At 40.7% G+C, this 25,941-nt stretch overlaps 1 protein-coding gene across 2 annotated transcripts in view; it reads left to right on the top strand.

The window, feature by feature from the left end:
* OCA2 (OCA2 melanosomal transmembrane protein) overlaps positions 1 to 25,941 on the top strand; it is a gene marked incomplete at its 5' end in the record, with an annotated part of 171,552 nt that overhangs the window by 116,122 nt on the left and 29,489 nt on the right. For both annotated transcript variants that reach the window (XM_081242282.1, XM_081242281.1), the window contains 3 exons: positions 831 to 958; positions 15,405 to 15,464; positions 16,102 to 16,206. In XM_081242282.1, coding sequence (XP_081098408.1) covers positions 831 to 958; positions 15,405 to 15,464; positions 16,102 to 16,206 — 293 coding nt within the window. The remainder of the gene's footprint in view (positions 1 to 830; positions 959 to 15,404; positions 15,465 to 16,101; positions 16,207 to 25,941) is intronic.

Raw genomic sequence — 25,941 nt, 5'->3', positions numbered from 1 at the left:
TGACAGATAAGTACACGAAAAGATGCTGAACATCATTAGTCACTAGAGAAATACAATTTGAAATCACAATGAGATACCATTTCCTACCCACCGTAATGTCAAAAATCAAAAAAGCTAAGTGTTGAAAATATGGAGAAACTGGAATTCTCATATACTAGTGGTGGGATTGTAAAATGTTACAACCATTTTGGGAAACAGTCTCACAGTTTCTTAAAACATAAATATTCCATAGTACTAGCCTATTATATGATCCAACCATTCCATTCCTAGATATTGACCCAAGGGAACTGAAAGCATAATGTACATATAGATAATTTATATGAAAGTTCATCGCACATTTGTTTGTAAGAGCCAAACACTGGAAGCAGTGCAAATGCCCATCAAGGTGAATGAGTATGTACATTGTGGCATAGCCATACTATGCCATACTAAACAATAAAGAAGAATGACTATTGGTCCACACACCAACACTGAAGTATCTTAAAATAATTGTGCTGAATGGAAGCAGTCCGATAAAAAATACATACTATATGATTGCATTTAAGAAAAGAGATGAATGGTTTCCTGGGGGTGGGGTCTGGTGACAGGAGGCGGGAGAGGGAGAAAAGGACATGGCATGAGTAAACTGCTGGGGTGGTGGATATATTCATTATCCTGCCCGTTGTGTTGGTTTCTGGTATACACATTATCCAAAATACAAATTGTATGTTTTAAGCATGTTCAGTTTGCAGAATATCAATTATCTTCAATTTAAGAAAGCAATCTGAAGATGAAGAATTAGTGTTTTAACAATTGAACTACATCTGTAACTCTGTGTATTTGTTTTTCAGGGTGGATTGCTATTCTGGGTGCCATCTGGTTGCTAATTTTAGCTGATATCCATGATTTTGAGATAATTCTACACAGAGTAGAATGGGCAACCCTTCTATTCTTTGCAGCACTCTTTGTTCTGATGGAGGTAAGACTTTAGTTGAACTTTTGCAGTATGATCTTGTCTGATTTTTAGATTTCACATTTTATTTAGTGAATGAAGAAAGCCCAAAGTCTGTAAGTCTTTCTACATATTCACTAAGTGGAAACTTATGGGGGTTGAAATTAGACTATTTTAAATTAAACCAATTTTTATCTCAGGCACCTAAATATTATTTAATAAATTGATTTGTTTGGTTGCTGGTTTTTTTCCTGAATAATGTTTGTGGTTTGTAAACTTGTACTAATTTCATTTGTTACAAAGTACAATAGAATTTACGCCAATTTGGGGGCAAAATGACTTGTTACAGAAAGTTTACAGGGAAATGTTATCTTGATGATCTATTCCATTTTGTGTAATATTTAAGTAAGTATTCTGTTATGATGGAAAAGGCTACATCAGAGAAAAGAATGAATAATATGTATTGTTTTATTTAGTTATAATTGTTGTTACAAAATTATTCACAATACTTTTTAATCTGAGACTTGATTTATAAACTTCTGTCCTCCTCAAATGCAAAGCTTTACTGATGTACAAGACTACTACTCCCCAAAGGATCCAAATGGTTCACATTAATTACCTTAATTAATTACATTAATTTATTGATGACAGACCCATTCAATATTCATTATTCTCTTGATTCAGACTTTGGCTTTTTTTCCCTAATTTTTTAAAAACAGGTCCCTTGAATCATTGAAATCTATGTCTTTAACTCATAATGGATTGCATAGATGTAATCAAATGACTCACATAGGCCCTCCAAATATGTCAGGGACTCATGTATCATATTCTACTTCATCAGTTTCCTACTCAAAAACGTCACCTTTCTATTCTGAGTCTTCTTTACACACAGAATATGAGGACTACTGGGGGGGAAATGCTGGTTACTGTTTCATGATGGGCTTTTGAGAGTCCCTGCCTCAATTACATGTTTATTCAAGGTGTAAATTGCTATCTCATCTGGGGTTTTGGTGTATTGTTCTCAATGGCATATACTTCTCTATGGCATATACTTCTCTTTGTCTTGATGGGATAAACACTGGAATTTTTAAAGCAACTTAAGATATAATTTATATACCATAAATTTCACTCATTTTAACTTTACAGTTTAATGATTTTTAGTAAATTTTGAACGTTTTATCCCTATGACCCTAACACCAATTTATAGTCAATTCTAGCTCTTAACTCCAGCTCTAGGCAATCACTAATCTTTTTTTCTATCTATTGATGTGCCTTTTCTGTACATTTCATCTAAAAGGAATACTATACTGTGTACCATTTTCTGTCTGGTTTCTTTAAATTAGAATAATGATGTTGAGGTTCATCCATGTTCTGGTATATATCTTAGTCTCATTTTGTTTCATTGCTGAATAGCATTCCACTATATGGATATACCATATTTTATTTACCTATTTTCATAAACATTTGTGTATATTTGTGTATGTCTTTATGTGGACATATTTTCATTTCTTTTAGGTAGATGTTAGGTCTTATCATAAGTTTAGCTTCTTAAGAAACTGCCTTGGACTTCCCTGGTGGTTCAGTGGTTAAGAATCTGCCTTCCAATGAAGGGGACGTAGGTTCAATCCCTGGTCGGGGAACTAAGATCCCACATGCTGCAGAGCAACTAAGCCCAAGCACCACAACTACTGAGCCCAAGCACTCTAAAGCCCATGCACCACAACTACTGAGCCCACATGCTACAACTCCTGAGCCTGCATGCTCTGAAGCCTGCGTATCACAACTAGAGAGGCTGCGCGCCTCAACTACTGAGGCTGCGTGCTCTAGAGCCTGCATACCACAACTAGAGAGAAGCCCGTGCACTGCAACAAAGAGCCTGCATGCTGCAGTGACAGATCCCGCATGCCGCAATGAAGATCCCACGTGTTGCAGCTAAGACTCGATGCAGCCAAATAATAAATAAATAATTATTTTTAAAAAACTGCCAAAATGTTTTTCACAGTGGCTGTACCATTTTTACATTCCTATCAGTAATGTAGTAGATTCCAGTTTCTTTATATCCTCCCTGTCACATAATGCCATTCTTTTTGATTATAGACATTCTAGTAGGTGTGAAAAGGTATTTAATTTTTTAAAAAGCAAATATGGGGAAAAGTCCTTTTGAACCATGGTTTTCTCTGGATATATGCCCAGTAGTGGGATTGCTGGATCATATAGTAATTCTATTTTTAGTTTTTTAAGGAGCCTCCATACTCTTCTCCATAGTAGCTGCACCAGTTTACACCAACAGTGTAGGAGGGTTCCCTTTTCTCCACACCCTCTCCAGCATTTATTTTTTGTAGACTTCTTGATGATGGCCATTCTGACTGGTGCAAGGTGATATCTCACAATTTTGATTTGCATTTCTCTAATAATTAGCTATGTTGAGCATCTTTTCATGTGTCTCTTGGCCATCTGTATGTCTTCTTTGGAGAAATGTCTCTTTAGGTCTTCTGCCCATTTTTTCAGTGGGTCATTTGTTTTTCTGATATTGAGCCGCATGAGCTGTTTGTAAATTTTGGAGATTATTCCCTTGTCTGTTGCATCATTTGCAAATATTTTCTCCCATTCTGTGGGTTGTCTCACAGAATGGGAGAAAAGCTTTGCTGTGCAAAAAATTTTAAGTTTCATTAGGTCCCATTTGTTTATTTTTTATTTTATTTCCATTACTCTAGGAGGTGGCTCATAAAGGATCTTACTGTGATTTATGTCATAGAGTGTTCTGCCTATGTTTTCCTCTAAGAGTTTTATAGTGTCTGGCTTTATGTTTAGGTCTTTGATTTATTTTTGTGTATGGTGTTAGGAAGTGTTCTAATTTCATTCTTTTACCTGTAGCTGTCCAGTTTTCCCAGCACCACTTATTGGAGAGGCTATCTTTTTTTTTTTTTACATCTTTATTGGAGTATAATTGCTTAACAATGGTGTGTTAGTTTCTGCTTTATAACAAAGTGAATCAGTTATACATATACATATGTTTCCATATCCCCTCCCTCTTGCATCTCCCTCCCACCCTCCCTATCCCACCCCTCCAGGCGGTCACAAAGCACTGAGCTGATCTCCCTGTGCTATGCGGCTGCTTCCCACTAGCTATCTACCTTACGTTTGGTAGTGTATATATGTCCATGCCTCTCTTTTGCTTTGTCACAGCTTACTCTTCCCCCTCCCCATATCCTCAAGTCCATTCTCTAGTAGGTCTGTGTCTTTATTTGGAGAGGCTATCTTTTCTCCATTGTATATTCTTGCCTCCTTTGTCCAAGATAAGGTGACCATACACCATATGTGCATGGGTTTAGCTCTGGGCTTTCTATCCTGTTCCATTGATCTATATTTCTGTTTTTGTGCCAGTACTATACTGTTTTCATGACTGTTGATTTGTAGTATAGTCTGAAGTCTGTAGTATAGTCTGATTCCTTCAGCTCTGTTTTCCTTTCTCAAGATTGCTTTGGCTATTTGGGGTCTTTTGTGTCTCCATACAAATTTAGAAAATGTTTGTTCTAGTTCTGTGAAAATGCCATTGGTAATTTGATAGGGATTGCATTGGGTAGTGTAGTCATTTTGACAATATTGATTCTTCCAACCAAAGAGCATGGTATATCGTTCCATCTGTTTATCATCTTCAACTTCTTTCATCAGCGTCTTACAGTTTTTGGAGTACAGGTATTTTGCCTCCTTAGGTAGTATATAAAGGTTATAAATGTGTGTTATATTTTTTGATGCTATTTTGAATACAATTTTTTTCTTAACTTTATTCTGATTGTATGTTAACATTACATAGAGATACGATTAAGTTTTTAATATTAACATTGTGTCCTGTGACCTTGCTGAACCCATTTATTAGTCTAGTAGCTGTTTAGAATTTTCTTTCATGTCATCTGCAAATAAAGACATTTTAATTTCTTTTCTGATTGGAATGCCTTTAACTAGCTCACACTCTCCTCCTCTCTCTCCTCCAAATACCCTCCTTTTCCCTTCTTTTTCTTTTTTTCCTGTCTTTTTGGCCAGAACTTCTAGTTTAATGTTGAAGTGATGAGTATTGACGTTCATACCTTATTTCTGATCTTAGGGGAAATGTATTCAGTTTTTCACCATTATGCATAATGTTAGTTATAGGGTTTTTTTAAATAGATATCCTTTATTAGGTTGATAAAGTTAGTATATATTCCTAGTTTGTTGTGAAATTTTATCAGTAATGTATATTGGATTTTGTCAAATGTTTTATCTGTATCTATTAAGATGACTATATGATTTTTAACATTGAATCTATCAATTTGAATCTATTAATATGGTATACTACATTAACTGATTTTCAGCTGTTAAATCTACTTTGCATTCCTGAAGTAAATCTCACTTGGTCATGGTGTATACTAAGTTGTTGAGTTCAGATTACTATTATTTTGTTGAGAATTTTTGCATCTACATTCATGTGGGATATTGGTCTACATTATTATTTTTATGTGATGTTTTGTCTGGATTTGGTATGAGCATAACACTGAATGAATATAACAGAATGAGTTCAGAAGTATTCTTTGTAGAAGAATTTGTGAAGGGCTGTTTTTAAATATTCAATAAAAGTTTCCAGTGAAGCCATCTGGGCCTGGAATTTAAATTATGGGAAGGTTTTGTGTTTGATTTTACTAATTCCATTTCTTCAGCCTACTCAGGTATAATATTTCTTCTTGAGTAAACTTTACCAATTTTTGTCTTCTATGAACTATTTCATCCAAGTTTTCTTAATTTTTGGTATAAGTTGTTTATAATATTACCTCAAATACTTTTTATTTCTGTGAAGTCATTAGTGATATTCCCTTTTCCATTTCTGATTTTGATGATTTGTGTCTTCTGTCTGCTTTCTTCATTAGTCTAGGTAAAGTTAGAAAATTTTTTTGACTTTAAAAAAAGGAAATTTTAATTTCATTAATTTTCCTTTTTTCCATATTAAAGCATTGGATAAACTCTTACATTGGAAATATGTTATTATTTTTTTTAAGCTGGGAATCCTTATAGACCCTGGTTTCTAAGATTTAGTTTGTACTGCATTTCATCTAAAAATGTCTATTCTCTCAGTGACAAAGATATTTTGTTTTCATTATCATCCTCTTCTTCCCTTATAGAAGTGTATGTCCTTAAAATTCCCAGCCTTTAAAAACTTTCTCAGGTTACTCAACTAGCCAGAAGAAAATCAATTTCCAACAAGCTTCTTTTTACTGAATTCTCGGTTCCTGGTTTCTTCTTGCTCCCTTTGACACCTAGGTCTTCCTATTTTATTTTATTATTATTATTTTTAACATCTATATTGGAGTATAATTGCTTTTAAATGGTGTGTTAGTTTCTGTTTTATAACAAAATGAAGCAGCTATGCATTTACATATAGCCCCATATCTCCTCCCTCTTGTGTCTCCCTCCCACCCTCCCTTTCCCACCCCTCTAGGTGGTCACAAAGCACCGAGCTGATCTCCCTGTGCTATGTGGCTGCTTCGCACTAGCTATCTATTTTACATTTGGTAGTGTATATATGTCCATGCCGCTCTCTCACTTCATCCCAGCTTACACATCCCTCTCCCCGTGCCCTCAAGTTCATTCTCTATGTCTGCGTCTTTATTCCTGTCCTGTCCCTAGGTTCTTCAGAACCTGTTTTTTTTTTTTTAGATTCCATACATATATAAATATATATATATATATATATATATATATATGTTAGTACACTGTACTTATTTTTCTCTTTCTGACTTATTTCACTCTATGACAGAATTTAGGTCCATCCACTTCATTACAAATAACTCAATTTCATTTCTTTTTATGGCTGAGTAATATTTCATTGTATATATGTGCCACATCTTCTTTATCCATTCATCTGTAGATGGACATTTAGGTTGCTTCCATGTCCTGCCCAATGTAAATAGAGCTGCATTGAGCCTTGTGGTACATGACTCTTTTTGAATTATGGTTTTCTCAGGGTATATGCCCAGTAGTGGGATTGCTGGGTCATATGGTAGTTCTATTTTTAGTTTTTTAAGGAACCTCTATACTGTTCTCCATAGTGGCTGTTATCAATTTACATTCCCACCAACAGTGCAAGAGTCTTCCCTCTTCTCCACACCCTCTCCAGCATTTATTGTTTCTAGATTTCTTGATGATGGCCATTCTGACTGGTGTGAGGTGATACCACATTGTAATTTTGATTTCAATTTCTCTAATGTTTAGTGATGTTGAGCATCCTTTCATGTATTTGTTGGCAATCTGTATATCTTCTTTGGAGAAATGTCTATTTAGGTCTTCTGCCCATTTTTGGATTGAGTTGATTGTTGTTGGTTTTTTTTGATATTGAGCTGCATGAGCTGCTTGTAAATTCTGGAGATTAATCCTTTGTCAGTTGCTTCATTTACAAATACTTTCTCCCATCTCTGGGTTTTCCTGTTTATGGTTTCCTTTGCTGTGCAAAAGCTTTTAAGTTTCATTAGGTCCCATTTGTTTATTTATGTTTTTATTTCCATTTCTCTAGGAGGTGGGTCAAAAAGGATCTTGCTGTGATCTATGTCGTAGAGTGTTCTGCCTATGTTTTCCTCTAAAAGTTTTTATAGTGTCTGGCCTTACATTTAGGTCTTTATTCCATTTTGAGTTTATTTTTGTGTATGGTGTTAGGGAGTGTTCTAATTTCATTCTTTTACGTGTAGCTGCCCAGTTTTCCCAGCACCACTTATTGAAGAGGCTGTCTTTTCTCCATTGTATATTCCTGCATCCTTTATCAAAATAAGGTGACCATATGTGCATGGGTTTATATCTGGGCTTTCTATCCTGTTCCATTGACCTATATTTCTGTTTTTGTGCCAGTACCATACTGCTTTGTTTACTGTAGATTTGTTGTATAGTCTGAAGTGAGGGAGCCAGATTACTCCAGCTCCATTTTTCTTTCTCAAGATTGGTTTTGATATTAGCAGTCTTTTGTGTTTTCGTACAAATTGTGAAATATTCTGTTCTAGTTCTGTGAAAAATGCTCTTGGTAGTTTGATAGGGATGACATTGAATCTGTAGATTGCTTTGGGTAGTATAGTCATTTTTCACAATGCTGATTCTTCCAACTCAAGAACATGGTATATCTGTCCATCTGTTTGTATCATCTTTAATTTCTTTCATCAGTGTCTTATAGTTTTCTGCATACAGTTCTTTTGTCTCCTTAGGTAGGTTTATTCCTAGGTATTTTATTCCTTTTGTTGCAGTGGTAAATGGGAGTGTTTCCTTAATTTCTCTTTCAGATTTTTCATCATTAGTATATAGGAATGCAAGAGATTTCTATGCATTAATTTTGTATCCTGCTACTTTACCAAATTCATTGATTGGCTCTAGTAGCTTTCTGGTAGCATCTTCAGGATTCTCTACGTATAGTATCATGTCATTAGCAAACAGTGACAGCTTTACTTCTTTTCTGATTTGGATTCCTTTTAGTTCTTTTTCTTCTCTGATTTCTGTGGCTAAAACTTCCAATGCTATGTTCACTAATAGTCATGAGATTGGGCAACGTTGTCTTTTTCCTGATCTTAGTGGAAATGGTTTCAGTTTTTCACCATTGAGAATGATGTTGGCTGTGGGTTTGTCGTATATGGCCTTTATTATGTTGAGGTAAGTTCCCTCTGTGCCTACTTTCTGGAGCGTTTTTATCATAAATGGGTGTTGAATTTTGTCGAAATCTTTTTCTGCATCTATTGAGATTATCATATGGTTTTTATCCTTCAATTTGTTAATATGGTGTATCACATTGATTGATTTGCATACATTGAAGAATCCTTGCATTCCACAGATAAACCCCACATGATCATGGTATATGATCCTTTTAATATGCTGTTTGATTCTGTTTGCTAGTATTTTGTTGAGGATTTTTCAGCTATGTTCATCAGTGGTATTGGCCTGTAGTTTTTTTTTTTTTAACATCTTTGTCTGGTTTTTGTATCAGGGTGATGGTGGCCTTGTATAATGAGTTTGGGAGTGTTCCTCCTTCTGCTATATTTTGGAAGAGTTTGGCAAGGATGGGTGTTAGCTCTTCTCTAAATATTTGGTAGAATTTGCCTATGAATCCATCTGGTTCTGGGAAGATTTTTAACCACTGGTTCAATTTCCATGCTTGGGATTGGTGTCTTTATATTTTCTATTTCTTCCTGGGTCAGTCTCAGAAGGTTGTGCTTTTCTAAGAACTTGTCCATTTCTTCCAGGCTGTCCATTTTATTGGCATATAGTTGCTTGTAGTAATCTCTCATGATCCTTTGTATTTCTGCAGTGTCAGTTATTACTTCTTTTTCATTTGTATTCATTGATTTGAGTCTTCTCCCTTTTTTTCTTGATGAGTCTGGCTAATGGTTTATCAATTTTGTTTATCTTCTCAAGAACCAGCTTTTAGTTTTATTGACCTTTGCTATCATTTCATTCATTTCTTTTTCATGTATTTCTGATCTGATGTTTATGATTTCTTTCCTTCTGCTAACTTTGGGGTTTTTGTTTTTCTTTCTCTAATTGCTTTAGGTGTAAGGTTAGGTTGTTTTTTGAGATGCATCTTGTTTCTTCAGGTAGGATTGTATTGCTATAAACTTCCCTCTTAAAACCGCTTTTGCTGCATCCCATAGGTTTTTGGTCGTCATGTTTTCAAAGTCATTTGTTTCTAGGTATTTTCTGATTTCCTCTTTGATTTCTTCAGTTATCTCTTGGTTATTTATTAGTGTATTGTTTAGCCTCCATGTGTTTGTATTTTTTACAGGTTTTTTTTTCCTGTAATTGATATCTAGTCTCAGTATTGTGGTTGGAAAAGATATTGGATACAATTTCAATTTTCTTATATATACCAAGGCTTGATCTGTGACCCAAGATATGATCTATCCTTGAGAATGCTCCATGAGCCCTTGAGAACAAATTGTATTCTGTTGTTTTTGGATGGAATGTCCTATAAATATCTATTAAGTCCATTTGGTTTAATGTATAATTTAAATCTTGCATTTCCTTATTTATTTTCATATTGGATGGTCTGTCCATTGGTGAAAGTGGGTTGTTAAAGTCCCCTACTATGATTGTGTCACTGTCAGTTTCCCCTCTTATGGACGTTAGCATTTGCCTTATGTACTGAAGTACTTCTATGTTGGGTCCATAAATGTTTACAGTTGTTATATCTTCTTCTTGGATTGATCCCTCGATCATTTTGTAGTGTCCTTCTTTGTCTCATCATAGTCTTTATTTTAAAGTCTATTTTGCCTGATATGAGAATTGCTACTCCAACTTTCTTTTGATTTCCATTTGCATGGAACATATTTTTCCATGCCCTCACTTTCAGGCTGTATATTTCCCTAGGTCTGAAGTGGGTCTGTTGTAGACAGCATGTATATGGGTCCTGTTTTTGTATCCATTCAGCCAGTCTATGTCTCTTGATTGGAGCATTTAATCCATTTACATTTAAGATAATAATCAATATGTATGTTCCTATTACCTTTTTCTTAATTGGTTTGGGTTTGTTATTGTAGGTCTTTTCCTTCTTTTGTGTTTCCTGCCTAGAGATATTCCTTTAGCATTTGTTGCAAAGCTGTTTTGGTGGTGCTGAATTCTCTTAGCTTTTGCTTGTCTGTAAATGTTTTAATTTCTCTGTTGAATCTAAATGAGGTCCTTGCTGGGTAGAGTAATCTTGGTTGTAGGTTTTTCCCTTTCATCACTTTAAATATGTCCTGCCATTCCCTTCTCGCTTGCAGAATTTCTGCTGAACGATCGGTTGTTAACCTTATGGGGATTCCCTTTTATGTTATTTGTTGCTTTTCTCTTGCTGCTTTTAATATTTTTTCTTTGTATTTTATTTTTTATAGTTTGATTAATATGTTTCTTGGCGTATTTCTCCTTGGGTTTATCCTGTATGGGAGACTCTGTGTGCTTCCTGGACTTTCTTGATTATTTCTTTTCCCATATTAAGGACGTTTTCCACTATAATCTCTTCAAATATTTTCTCAGTCCCTTTTTCTTCCTCTTCTTCTGGGAACCCTATAATTCATTTGTTGGTGCATTTAATGTTGTCTGAGATGTCTCTGAGACTGTCCCCAATTCTTTTCATTCTTTTTTCTTTATTCTGCTCTGTGGTAGTTATTTCCAGTATTTTATCTTCCAGGTCACTTATCCATTCCTCTGCCTGTGTTAATCTGCTATTGATTCCTTCCAGAGAATTTTTAATTTCATTTTTTTGTGATGTTCACCATTTTTTATTTGCTCTTTAATTCTTCTAGGTCCTTGTTAAACGTTTCTTGTATTTTCTCCATTCTATTTCCAGTATTTTTGACAATCTTTACTGTCATTACTCTAAATTTTTTTTCAGGTAAACTGCCTATTACCTCTTCATTTGTTTGGACTGGTGGGTCTTTACTTTTCTCCTTCATCTGCTGTGTTATTTCTCTGTCTTCTCATTTTGCTTAACTTACTGTGTTTGGGGTCTCCTTCTCACAGGCTGCAGGTTCATAGTTCCTGTTGTTTTTGTGTTTTTGTGCCCCCAGTGCGTAAGGTTGGTTCAGTTGATTGTGTAGGCTTCCTGGTGGAGGAGATTGGTTCCTGTGTTCTGGTGGATGAGGCTGGATATTGCCTTTTGGGTGGGTAGGACCGTGTCTGGTGGTATTTTTGGGGGTGTCTGTGAATTTATTATGATTTTAGGCAGCCTCTCTGCTAATGGGTGGGTTTGTGTTCCTGTCTTGGTAGTTGTTTGGCATAGGGTGTCCAGCACTGTAGCTTGCTGGTCATTGAGTGGAGCTGGGTTTTAACATTGAGGTGGAGATCTCTGGTAGAGTTTTTGCCATTTGATATTTAATGGGCCTGGGAGGTCTGTGGTAGACCAATGTCCTGAACTTGGCTCTCCCACCTCAGAGGCTCAGGCCTGTTACCTGGCCGGAGCACCTAAACCCTGTTAGCCACCAGGCTCAGAAGTAAAGAGAGAATAAAAAATTAATTAATTAAAGTTATTAAAATTAAAAAATATTTTAAAAATTAAAAAGTAGTAAAAAAGAATGAAAGAAGAGAGCAACCAAACCAAAAAACAAATCCACCAATGATCACAAGTGCTAAAAACTATACAAAAAAAAAGAAAAAAAAGACAGACAGAAGCAAAGCTATACAGACAAAATCACACAAAGAAGCATACACATGCACACTGTCTAAAAAAGAAAACGGAGAAAAAAAATACGTGTGTGTGTGTGTGTGTGTGTGTGTGTGTATATATATATGTACAAAGAAGAGAGCAACCCAATCATTAAACAAATCTACCAGTGAGAATAAACTTTAAATACTAAACCAAGATAAACATAAAACCAGAAACAAATTAGATGCAGAGAGCAAACCCCAAGTCTACAGTTGCTCCCAAAATCCACTGCCTCAATTTTGGGATGACTTGTTGTCTATTCAGGTGTTCCAGAGAGGCAGGGTACATAGAGTTGATTGTGGAGATTTAATCTGCTGTTCTTGAAGCTGCTGAGAGAGATTTCCCTTTCTCTTCTTTGTTCACACAGCTCCTGGGGTTCAGCTTTGGATTTGGCCCCACCTTTGCATGTAGGTCATCTGAGGGTGTCTGTTCCCTGCCCAGACAGGAGGGGTTAAAGTAGCATCTGATTAGGTGGCTCTGGCTCATTCAGGCTTGGGGGGAGGGAGGGGTATGGAATGCACGGCGAGCCCGTGGTGGTAGAGGACGGCATGACGTTGCAACAGCCTGAGGCGTGCTGTGTGTTCTCCCAGGGAAGTTGTCCCTGGATCACGGGACCCTGGCAGTGGCAGGCTGCACAGGCTCCCGGGAGGGGATGTGTGGATAGTGACCTGTGCCTGCACACAGGCTTCTTGGTGCCTGCAGCAGCAGCTTTAGTGTTCCAGCCTGTCTGTGGTGTCTGTGCTGATAGCCATGGCTTGCGCCAGTCTCTGGAGGTTGTATCAGGGGTGCTCTGAATCCCCTCTCCTCATGCACCCCGAACAATTGTCTCTTGCCTCTTAGGCAGGTCCAGATTTTTTCCCGGACTCCCTCCCAGCTAGCTGTGGCGCACTAGCCCCCTTCAGGCTGTGTTCACACAGCCAACCCCAGTCCTCTCCCTGGGATCTGACCTCCAAAGCCCGAGCCTCAGCTCCCGGTCCCCATCTGCCCCGGCCGGTGGGTGAGCAGACAAGCCTCTTGGGCTGGTGAGTGCTGGTCGGCAACGATCCTCTGTGCAGGAATCTCTCCACTCTGCCCTCTGCACCCCTGTTGCTGCGCTCTCCTCCCTGGCTCGGAATCGCCCCCCCACCCCGCCCACCCCCCGTCTCCACCAGTGAAGGGGCTTTGTAGTGTGTAGAAACTTTTCCTCCTTCACAGCTCCCTCCCAGAGGTTTGGGTCCCATCCATGTTCTTTTGTTTCTGTTTTTTCTTTTCTCTTTTGCCCTACCCAGGTACATGGGGAGTTTCTTGCCTTTTGGGAAGTCTGAGGTCTTCTGCCAGAGTTCAGTAGGTGTTCTGTAGGAGTTGTTCCACGTGTAGATGTATTTGTGGGGAGTAAGGTGATCTCCACGTCTTACTTCTCCACCATCTTGAAGGCCTCCCCGACCTTGTATATTTTTATCTTCAATCTTTTTTTTCTCCTTTAATCTGAGTTGATTAAGGGTTATGTAAAATTTGATTTCCCACTTTTTGACAGTTACATTCTCTTTTAGTGGTTTACTCTAGAGATGACAGTTTATATTCTTAACTCATCAAGGGCAAACGTTAATTGTTACTATTACACTCTTCAACTCTCTTTTCTTTAAACAAAATTCCTCTACTATATCCAGTACCTGTGGATTCTCATTCTTGCATGTTGGTGGTATATCCAAATCTGTTTTGGTTACTTCTGCTCTTGTTCATGTTACTTGTCTTCTTGTATTCTTGATGACCCTAGATTATAATTTTGTTACTTGATCTTAATGTGTGGGACTCTTGAGGGGCTACATTTGGGGTGCTTTCTTCCAGAAACTTCTTTGTTTGCCTCTGCCGGATGCCAGGGGATAATTTTTTCAGCCTGTTTCGAGGCTGTCAGTGCAGTGTGAGAAGCCCTGTTTCAGCCAGAACCTTGCTGCTGCTCACACCTCAGTGCTCTGACTTCAGCCCTTGGTTGGCATCAAGCTCAAGGCAATTTCATCCTTCCTTGCCATTCAAGTCTGCAGCTCCCAGCCAGCTTCAAGGAATATTTTCATGGGAAGGGAGATTCCTTGGAAAACATTACATTGTCTTGCTAATCCAGTAATGCCCTAAAAGTGTGGTTTATCCAGGGTCTATTTATTTAGCTGCGGAAGGGACCTTAAGACCTCCTAGTCCCTCATTTTGAAAAAAGTAGTGGCATTGATTTATTGTATTTGTCTAATTTCAATGGGACAGGGATGTCAGGTCATTGCTGAACCAGCTTTTTGCAACTAGTCACTGCAACAGAAGGATAATTGTGTTTCATATTGTGAGGGATTTACATCATATTATACAATCATCTTTTCACTATATAAATTGACGGAGGAGACAAGTGATGCATATAATCTTCAGCTATACATAAACTTTAGTTTGCTCAAGTGTAGAGTATATATTATATATTTACAGCTTTAGATTTGATAGAATTAGGTGTTACATAGTTATCTCATTTGTCATTTTATAAAGGAGTATCTATTGGCTATTTGTATTTTCCTCATATCTTGACTTTCTTTTTTAAACATAGTCAAGCTGATGTTTTCAGTATTTGTAATCATTCACCATGATGACACCACAGTGAAAGGGCCACATTTGAGAGGTGCTAGGTAGCTATGTCACCCCCATGTCTGGTTCCCTCTCGGTGCTTCCTGTCTGGGATCTGTCATGGACAGCAGCAGATCTCCTTCTCAGCTGGGACAAAGTGGGCAGACAGAGCAGAATGGCTCCTGAACTTACGTCTCCATCTAATCTTCTTTCCTACCTTTCTCTGGACACAATTTTCTGAATCTGTCTAGTACTACGAAAATAGTACATGCTTCAGTTAAATAGATGTTTCTTTGAAAGTTATGAAAACCATGCATTTTCTTTATATTCTTCTAAAACTCTGTGATGCTTAACTTTAAAGAGGAATTTGAAATGCAACTTACTTGCAAGACATTCTATATGGAAAGATATTTCATTATGTACAGGTGAACAGTACTCCTATACAGTAATCTTAAAATAAAGAAATGGCCTTCCATCCAAATGTAAATTTAGCATGGATATTAACTCAAATTAATGAGAAGTTCCTGCCTCTGCTACTTTGCTCTCTTCTCAATGAATCTTCAGTGTGCATATAAGATAGTAAATTATTTATAGACGATGTGTTTGATCTTTTATAAAAAAATGAGAGTGCCATGTTCACTTATTTTCATTTTAAAGACATGTTTTTAAAAATTTGATATATTCTCAGTTTTAAACTGATTCTTATCATACCTCTATTTCCTCTAGGCATTGGCACATCTCCACTTAATAGAGTATGTTGGAGAACAGACTGCTTTGCTAATAAAGGTACATTAAATACTGCAATATAATGTGCTCCAGCCACTATTCCTTTGATTTTTTTTAATTGGCAAGAATAGGTCACATTAATTATATAAAAAAGTATATCAGGGAACCTATTTTATCCTGTGTAGCTAAGAGATGAAAAGAGCCTTTTTCAAAGAATATATAATTAGAGATGCCTGCAATTTTGCTATTAGCCTTTAGTTAAAACCTTTCTGGGAAGGAGAACATTGAGAGCAGCAGTCTCAGTACGTGATGCACAGAGGTCGCAGCCTAGGGTCACCACACGGGAAGTGAGGTCACTGTGACCAGTGTGTCACCTGGTGTCCCACCAGGAATGGGAACACTGGACCTGCTGCCCCCCACCCCGTCCCGGCCCCCAAGGGTTGGTTGGCTTGAGCACGATTAGGAGTCACTCCTGTCAGTTACTTGTAGACCCTGGCCCAGGCTCCTGGTAGGGGTCGGGAAAGCCCAGTTGGTCCTGTTTGCATACCTGGGTCTCCCTTGCTCTCCTTGTGTGGAAGAGGAAGGACCAAGAGCCCTGTGGTCCCTTCTGAGTCTCACATGTCCTAGCATCAGATCCTCAGTGCATGTGATCTATGTAGCTATGGTACACTGCCCTGCTCTTATCTGTTCCTTCCAGATGGTCCCAGAAGATCAGCGCCTTGCAGCTGCCATCATCTTGGTGGTCTGGGTCTCAGCCATCGCATCGTCCCTGATTGACAACATACCATTCACTGCTACCATGGTGAGTCACAGTCTCCTCCATGTGATGAGGGCCCAGGTTTCACCTGCACACAACCTGGATTCACCCTTCCTTGCAGAGGAAGCAGAGAATGAGCCCTGTCCCCTTACTGCACTCACAGTTTAAGGGGACAGATGTGATGGATCCAAGGCAGCAGCTGGGAGCTGAGGCCTACAGCTGCCGTGGGCAGTGAATCCCAGGATGGCTGGTTGTTTCAAGGTCAGTCTGACTGGGAGCTGCCACCTCTCATGGAAAAGACAGTCTTTCTTTCTTTCTTTCTTTTTTCAAAGAAAATTAGAAGACACCAAAGACAGAGGCTGGTTGAAGGTTCATCCTTTATTCCCGACAAATGCAGAAGCTATTCTAACTGGCTGGGGTAGCTTCTGGTGCTATGGCCTGGATAAGATTTTGAATTCTCTGTGTGATCTTGACCCAAGTCAAGATTAGGGGGTCCATACTAGAGGACTTTTACAGGGCTGTTCCTGCTGTGTCTTCTGACATCACTGATAGCTCAGCTTAGGGCAGAATTGTGAATGCCTGGTATGAGAGCATAAAGGTGGGAACAGGAACCTTGGGTCCTGTCACAGCACCTGGTGTCCCAGGTGTGCTGGGCATGCATGAACACTCCTCATGGCTGGATTCTCGATAGAGGAGACTTATCTCTTGTTCTTGTGACCTCGAGGGCCACTCCTCTCACACAGGACGTTAGGGTGACTGGGACTCTATGTCACTGTGCATTGCCTGGAATCACAGTGTCTGCTGCGTTGATGCTCCAGTTACCTAGCTATTGTTCTTCCAGGGTCTGTGTTTGGTAATTCTGAGTTAATTCTGTGGCTATTATTATTTCTTCATGAAGCCCTGAGTTAGAAGAGTCATCTGGATGTTGTTGAATGTGCTGTTACTGCTCAGTGGGTGCTGTCATTACTGTGGTCCTGCAGAGGGCCAGGGGCGGCAGAACCTCTCAGGCAGGCTAAAGCGGCAGAGTCCTGGGCTTCTGAGATGCCAGGTCAGCTTGCGTGTGAATCCCTTTCTTAGTTGAAATAGATTCTGTAGAAGACCCCGTGCATCTGAACTCTATGTAGCCGCAGCCCAGAGAATTTCATCAGCAAACCTTTCTGTGCTTCCTCGAGGCCCCGCATGCTCACAGCTGATGCACTCCACCTTCTCGGGGGCTTCCAGGTTTCAGGACCCAGACTCTCTCTTGGACTGAACAAAATGGTCCCTACTGTTGAAAATTTAGATTCCTCTACTTTCTAAAAATATGACCATTTTGGTATTTTTCTTCCCCAAATATTAATAATTACTTAAAATTTAAATTTAAAAAATACACCAAAGGAATCACAGAGGGTAGGATAACAAATATCAGTACACTTACCACCCAAAATGAGGAAAGTTTTATTCCCTCTGCCTCGGGTTTTCTTGTTTGTTTTGTTTTTAAGAAATAAAACATTATAGAGGAATGTAACGTTCTCTGTTCCTCCCCTCAACCCCAATGTCCTTACCTTTCCTGAGGGAACTACCTTCATAAATCTGGGGCATATCACTACGGAAAGGATTAAAAGAAAGATCGTAGTTTGTGTGAGTCAACATGGTATGGAAAGTAACTCCTGAGAAACCAAAGCAGCAGCTGCATGGCATGGAGCTTCCTGCAGCCCACAGATCTCTGCCACCTGAATTTACCATGTCAACACATGGTATCCACTATGGCTGCATCAGAGGAGGGCCACTTGGGTTTCTGCCTTAGTCTGGAAGTGGCATCTGAAGTGACCTGTCACAGTCCTTGGGTGGGAAGTGGACACGTGGCCCTGCCCAGATGCAGGGTCCTGGGAAATATGCAGCACAGAGAGCTGGGCAGGCAGTTAGGTCTGCACCACTGTCCCTTGCTCCCTTCCTCCCTCCTTTTCACTTGGCTGTCTTTTTCGCCACTTCTTTCTCATTTTTTGTGGCGGTCAGGAGATGTGGTCTGTAGGATTTCATACTTAGACACCCCTGAAATGCCCTTTGACCCAGCATGTGGCCAGTTTGCCCCATGTGAGAGCAGAGTTCTGCACATGCCCACATGTACAAGCACATTGACTGTACTGTTAGAGCTTCTTTAGATTCACTCATCCTTTCTCTAATCAATCAATTCTGATAGAGCAAATCACTTTACTGATTTATCTATTTCAACTGACAATTCAATACATGTTTCTGAGTACTGTGCAGTCGGATTAGGCATTAGAGGTTCATTATCTGTATCTCTTAGGGATGGTGGTTTCTTTTTTTTTTTTTTTTTTTTTTTGCGGTACGTGGGCCTCTCACTGTTGTGGCCTCTCCCGTTGCGGAGCACAGGCTCCGGACGCGCAGGCTCAGCGGCCATGGCTCACGGGCCCAGCCGCTCCGCGGCATGTGGAATCTTCCCGGACCGGGGCACGAACCCATGTCTCCTGCATTGACAGGCGGACTCTCAACCACTGCGCCACCAGGGAAGCCCAAGGGATGGTGGTTTCTTTCACACTGTGTAAGGTCTCTCTTCATCTCTGCTCTGAGCCTCTGCTTGGTTTATCTTTTTCCAATTCTTTATTTTCAACCTTTTTAAAATTGTGTTTTAAATCCCTTTTTAGTTGTATTTTTTAAAACAACATGCAAATGGATTTTTAAAATTCCAAGCAGATCATCTCTGTTAAGAGAATAGTTTTGAAACTGCTAGGTGGCGTTTCAGGGGGCTCTGAGGAGCTCTAGTTTTTTATGTTTCAGCACAGAAAGGATTCAGCGAGAGACAAAGTGATAGATGAAAAGTGATTTATTAGAATAGGATGCTTGTGATGCTTACAAGAGGGTGCTGCACCCAAGAACTTAGTGGGCTCCAGTTTTATAATTAAAGGAAACGTGGGAAGGGGACAAGACCACCTTCTTCCTCATTCTTGAGTAGACATCAAGCTCCCATCATCAGCTCTTCCTCCGGGTTGGGCAGGGGAGTTTTCTTGACCCTACATGGTCATGCCAGGACTGTCATGGTGCAATGGAAATGAGCAAAAAGGCAGTAACATACATTAAAAATTGTAAATCATCTCAGGTTTTAGCATAATGTCACCTTTTCCTTATATTTTTGTTTATAGTGTGTGCAAAGGAGAATGTCCTAGGAATTCTTAACTTACTGAGCTCACTGGACAGGATGTGGGTCTCATGCCACCATTGTTTTATTGTTTTGGGGCATGTCTCATGTTTCTGTTGTGTGTTTTTGTTGCTAAGCTTGGTTTTGTGATTAAGCAAACCTGCTTTCTTGGGTGATCATTACTTTACAGAAGTCTCCCATACTTTTTCTTTACTTACAATCCCTTAGTAGGATTAACTATTTAATTACCTACATTGTCCCTTTACTCTTTCCCTTTTGGTTAACATGTTTAAATTTATTGTGTTGACTGAGAGACTTGAGGTTGTTTCTACTATTTTATTATGGTTTTGCATTTATTATGCTTTTTCTTTTCTGATTCTTTTTTCCCTGTTATTTTCTGATTTCTCTTTGATTGATAAATCTCATCCTCCAACTGGCTTGGATGGTGCTGATTTTATTCCGAAGTCTTTTAGTGGGGATCTTTCTATTTGTAATGCACATAGTTGTATCTGCATTTCAAACAACAGTTGCAATCAACATGAGAAATAAAATATTGCCCGCCAAATATCAGTAAACAAAGGATGTCACAGTCATCAGCAATTGCCGCCACCTCCAGTGGTGAGCCAGTGAGTCCTGAGGGGACTCAGGAAGGAAACAAAGAATACCTGCCATCTAGCAGCCATCAGATTGCACAACGGTGAGCCCCGAGGGAATGCCTTCTCTGCAATGCTTTCTGTACTTTCCGTGCAAGGGCTTGATTGTCCTCTGGGGTCCTATAACACTTTACACATAACTCCACTAAGGTAGTCATTAAACTGATTGTCAAGACATGTCTGCAGCTGCATTCCCTTATTCACTAGCATTGTGCCTGGTACAAAGAAGATAGTTAACTAGTGTTTGTATGAATAAAGTAGTAAATACACCACAGTAGATTAATTTTTCCAAAGTAACTCTTCCTTCACATCACCCTTGGCTTATCATCCTCCGGCAACATTCTATTACTCTCACTGAGGGAATTGGGCACCTCAGTGCTCGCTGTGTTTCTGAGAGTCACAGAAAATATTGCTGCACCATCTCTCTACCAGACCTCCCTGCCATCTGAGACATACCCTCCTCTCCAGTTGGGCTGGTGCCACTTTCCTTAGCATGACACTGGGCATCTTTCTTGTGCCTTTGCCTACAATATTCTTTGCTGCTGGTAACAGCCATTCCCCTCGACTCTCTCCTCCCTTTTCCTGAGAGCTGGTCTCACCGACATAGAGCTCTCTGTGTTCCCCCCGTGGGAGGTTGTCCCTTCTCTGTATTCTTCTTCCCTGTGGCAGCTACTATCACTGCTGGCTGGAGACACCAGATGTTGGTCGAATGCATCAGCACTGGGAATCTCTGGTGTGCCCTGAGAAGGCCCTGGGAATAGATGGATATTATGAATACATTAGTGTTGGAGACACTGCCAAAGTTGGCAGATGTGAAGCCAAATCTGGCCTCTGTATTCCAACCCCAAATGAAATCTAGAGACAGAGTTTTGGGTGAAGTGGAAAAGAAAAGCTTTATTGACTTGCCAGGCGAAGGGGGCCACAGCAGGCTAATGCCCTCAAAACTGTGTGTCCAACCTGGGGGGAGGGGTGGTTTGTGAGGAGTTTTATAGTCCAGGGTGGGGTTGCTGATAAGGATCAGGATGCGTGCAGGGGCCACATTCCTTCAATCCAGAGATCATCTGGCATCAGGTAATGATGGGTGAATTGTGACCTTCTCTGGAATGAAGAGTGCTTCACCAAGTAGTTAACATCTTCCATTTGGTGGGGGTTTTAGTTCGGCAGAAGAGCTCAAAGATATTGCATGTGTATCCCTTGAGGGGGAACCAGGACCCTGCCCCAAGGCTGCACTCGTGTTCCTTGGCTGCTCCTCCCTTGTCTCTGCATCCCCTCCCTTTCCTGATTAGCAGCTGTTTGAACCTGCCCTTTGGAACTCAGGGAAGGGGACACAGAAAGGCTTTTGTCCCCAGGAGCCCCACAGGGTTCTGCTGAGTTTCAGGTGTTCTGTTTCCCTTGGACCTTCCTTCTTGACCACCAGCCTGTGGGCTGCAGGTGTTCATAATCTTTCCTTCCTTGCTGCCTGCCCTGTGGATACGGGGCTTCCTCAATTTCAGCCCCGCAATTGTCCTCATAAAAAATCCATATGTATATAGATATCTCCCCTGCTTCTGGCCTCTGACAGATGCAATGACGTGAATGGGTCCTGGGGAAGTGATTTAGGTTTCCTGCCTAGATAGGATAACTCCTGCACATTTCACAGCCCTTCTCCCAACCAGGAGCATCCTCACTCTGCACGCCCAAGAAGCCCTCTAAACTTGGAGTGTGTGGAAGGGAGGGGGACTCTGGCTCTTGTCTGAGGTCTCGGCAGTCATTTGTGTCCCTCTGTACCTCTGGCCTCATGCTTTGCATTCCAGAATCTTTGTGGTCTGGCCTGACTTGCATGGACCTACAGAGTTCGGGCATTTCTAGAAAGGTAGTGCCCCTTCTACTCTATGAGGTCTAGTTTCTTGGACTGTTTCTGAGGCCAGCTCCAACCAAATGTCCCTTAGAGTACCTGCTCCTCACTGTACGCTCCTGGGGAGGGCTGCTCAGGGTTTGTCTGCTGTGTGTATTTTTACTTTGGTGAGATTCCCGTATTCTCAGTTTTCCTATTTTCCTGGGGGACTCAACAAGGAGACCCAAGAACATCCTGTAGAAATACTGCCAGGTCAATCCAAGGGTAGAGATAGGTTTGCCTGCCCGTGGCCATCAGACATGAAGAGAAAACACAGGAACACTGACTGGGGTCCCTGCTGCCAGGCTTGCAGAGCTGCCTGTGTTTGAGCTCAACCCCATTCTGCTGTAAGAACACGGCTCTGGCCAGTGTCGTGCTCCAGGTCAACAGGGCAAACATCCGTGAGATTTAACAGCATTGAACCCTTATTTAAAAGGTTAGAAAACTGCCAGGTGCTGTCATCATTTCCAGTGACCAGAAGTGCTGGCCAGTGCCTCAGTGGGAGACTGAGGCTGTGCCTGAAAAGGTTGCGAAGCACCTACTCAGAAAGTTCTTTTTGTTAAAAAATTATGAGCATTATTCTAAGGAAGTGAGTTAGAGAGACAAACGTTCATGTCTTCTTGGGTGGTGTCTTCTCTCCAGGGCGTGCCTTTAGTTTGGGGGTGTTCCTCTGGTATTCACATTGTCAACGGTGAGCTGAGAATAGCAGGTAGGAAGCACTTCCCATTTGTTCATGATATTTCTCTTCCAGTGATCAGAGAAGAACACCGAATAATTCAGGAGATGCCAGAGACTTGGTTTATAACTGTCAGGATCACTTTCTTGAACTTTTGCTTATCTTATAATGTCCAGAGTGGAAAGAACTAGAATGGATGAGTTTATCTATCCAAGTCATCTGGACAGGGCTTCAGTGAAAATTCCAACATGAGCATGGGCAGATTATGGGAGAGCATCCCATGGCTTTTTTGAAATTAGATTTGCTCTTTAAAATTTTCCTGGGCTTCCCTGGTGGCGCAGTGGTTGCGAGTCCGCCTGCCGATGCAGGGGACACGGGTTCGTGCCCCGGTCCGGGAGGATCCCACATGCCGCGGAGCGGCTGGGCCCGTGAGCCATGGCCGCTGAGCCTGCGCGTCCGGAGCCTGTGCTCCGCAACGGGAGAGGCCACAACGGTGAGAGGCCCGCGTACCGCAAAAAAAAAAAAAAAAATTTTCCTAATCCCCCTGCCTGGGTCCTCCCCTTCAGTTTGAGCTTTGCGTATCTTAAATGGTGACACTACTAAACACGCTATTAAATCAATTTAATAGTTATATTCCATCCATGAATATTCCATCAGTGGAGGCAGGACAGAGAGGGAGACGTTGAAGCAGGAAGCTTGAAGCCTCCTCTCCCCTCTCACCCCATGTGCCGCTGTTAATTCCATACTTATCTGGAGCAGAGGCAGAGGAAGTAACTGGTATGGTGGATGGTGGCTCTTCGTCCATTGGTGTGGAAATATTCCGATATTTTAACAAATATTTCCATGTAAGGAAATCCCTCTGATGTCTGCCCACCTCCCCTTCTTTCCTCTTCTCCCATCTGCAGTTGACAGGGAGCTGTGGAAGCTACAGGTGACCCCAGATCTGCTTTTGTGGGCAGCTATTTTAGGCTTCCCAGTACACCACCCTAGAGACTGTACTGGAAAACTAAAATGCACTGCTAATGACTGAGAATTCCCTGACAGTCTTTCTCCATTTAAACCTACCTTTTCAGCCTCATTTGATTAAACAGGAAGAATTCTCAGACAATTTTCAAGTTAAAATATGATTAGTCCTGTCCAGGATGTTCAATTCAAAGAATGGTCATTTATGCCAAAATATAATTTTGTGGGTTTTCTCTCACTGACTTCTTCATCATTATCTGTATTATCATTCAGCCTCTATGTGGAAGTCATTTTTCATGGCTGGTTTGTTCTCATGCATCCTTTTTCTCTGGGTTTCTTTGTAGTCTCCTCCCCACCACCTGCCCCACAGGAAGTGTTAGGGCAGAGGGCAGACTGCTGTAACCCCTGACAAACAAAAGCACCCTTTAGGGTAGTAAAAGCGAGCAGTATTTCACATTCACTTTAGCTTTTATGTAATCTCATTTCTACCTTAGCTCATCCTTTCCTACAATATCCAGGAACAAAATAATGTGGAGGCTTGAATCTGGTCCAGTGAATTGCAGCTAGGTTTAATAACATGAGCGTATGTAGGAATTGACGGCTCAGGTCTGGAGGAGGTGGGTCTGGGCTTGAATTCCAGCTGCACCATTGTGCAAACTAAGGAGGTCAGAATCAGAGAAGGAGAAGAGACAGCAGAACAATAAACGGGCAGGACTCCAGCAGCTCGTTCTCTGTGGTCTTGGCAAGCTGCGTTAGTTGCAGTTTTGCCCACTTGGGGTCTATGCCCAGCCTCTCTGGTCGGGGAGGGTGGCCTTGAGGGCCCTGCAGTGCCCAGGCTAAGAGTTATTCACCTTCCATTCCCAAGACCTGTCCACTACACCTCCGGATCCTAGCTCCACAGCACCCCACAAAAACAAGTGGCACGTTTGGGGTTCCAACAGGTTGAGAGAAAACTGATCACAGCACGTCCCATAGACGTAGGACAACAAACAATAAATTATAAGAATACTCAGAGAAATGCAAATCAAAACTACAATGAGATATCATCTCACACCAGTCAGAATGGCCATCATCAAGAAATCTAGAAACAATAAATGCTGGAGAGGGTGTGGAAAAAAGGGAACACTCTTGCACTGCTGGTGGGAATGTGAATTGGTACAGCCACTATGGAGAACAGTATGGAGGTTCCTTAAAAAACTAAAAATAAAACTACCATATGACACAGGAATCCCACTACTGGGCATATACCCTGAGAAAACCATAATTCCAAAAGAGACATGTACCAAAATGTTCATGGCAGCTCTATTCACAATAGCCCGGAGCTGGAAACAACCTAAGTGTCCATCATCGGATGAATGGATAAAGAAGATGTGGCACATATATACAATGGAATATTACTCAGCCATAAAAAGAAACGAAACTGAGCTATTTGTAATGAGGTGGATAGACCTAGAGTCTGTCATACAGAGTGAAGTAAGTCAGAAAGAGAAAGACAAATACCGTATGCTAACACATATATACAGAATTAAAAAAAAAAAAGTCATGAAGGACCTAGGGGCAAAACGGGAATAAAGACACAGACCTACTTGAGAATGGACTTGAGGATATGGGGAGGGGGAAGGGTAAGCTGTGACAAAGCGAAAGAGAGGCATGGACATATATACACTACCAAACGTAAGGTAGATAGATAGTGGGAAGCAGCCACAGAGCACAGGGAGATCAGCTCGGTGCTCTGTGACCGCCTGGAGGGGTGGGATGGGGAGGGTGGGAGGGAGGGAGATGCATGAGGGAAGGGATGTGGGAACAGATGTATATGTATGACTGATTCACTTTGTTATAAAGCAGAAACTAATTAAAAAATTTAAAAAAAAAAGAATACTCAGAGATTTAAGCACCAAACAAACAAACAAAATAGCTTCTGGAACTAAAACCCATAACTTTTAAGCTAAAAATATTGAATAACGAATTGAAGAAGAAAAAAGTCAGTGTTAGGCTTGAGTTAGTGGGTTTGAAGCCAGTGAGAGAGGTATCTAAAAAGTACAGAGCAAAAGTACAAAGAAACAGAAACATGAAAAAAGGTAAGATTTCGATGAGACCAGGAAAACTAGCACGGTAATGACAGGCATTCCAGAAGGAAGGAAAGGAATACATTGTATTGACGATGCATGGCCCTTCATCCTCAAGTGGGGTCTGGGCATCAGCAGCCCTGGAGGTTATGGAAATGAGGGCTTGGCCACCCAGACATGCCAAGCCAGAACCTGCATTTGGAAAAGATGCCAGGTGGTTGTCTGCACATGTACATTGGAGGTGCACTGATCCACTATAAATAAGCCTGCCAATGCATTACTGCAGTCTTACTCTCTCCACTCCCATGTCCTGTGAAGATGAAAGCTGTCCCTACTGCTTGTCTGAGGCACTTATTAAATCCTACACAAAGGTATCAGACCAGGAGTGGAGTATTCCTCAGAGACCCAAGTGC

Source organism: Mesoplodon bidens, assembly GCF_964165515.1.
Source record: "Mesoplodon bidens genome assembly, chromosome: 8".
In the NCBI taxonomy this organism is placed as follows: Eukaryota; Metazoa; Chordata; class Mammalia; order Artiodactyla; family Ziphiidae; genus Mesoplodon; species Mesoplodon bidens.
This window is presented reverse-complemented; position numbering and strand designations above follow the sequence as displayed.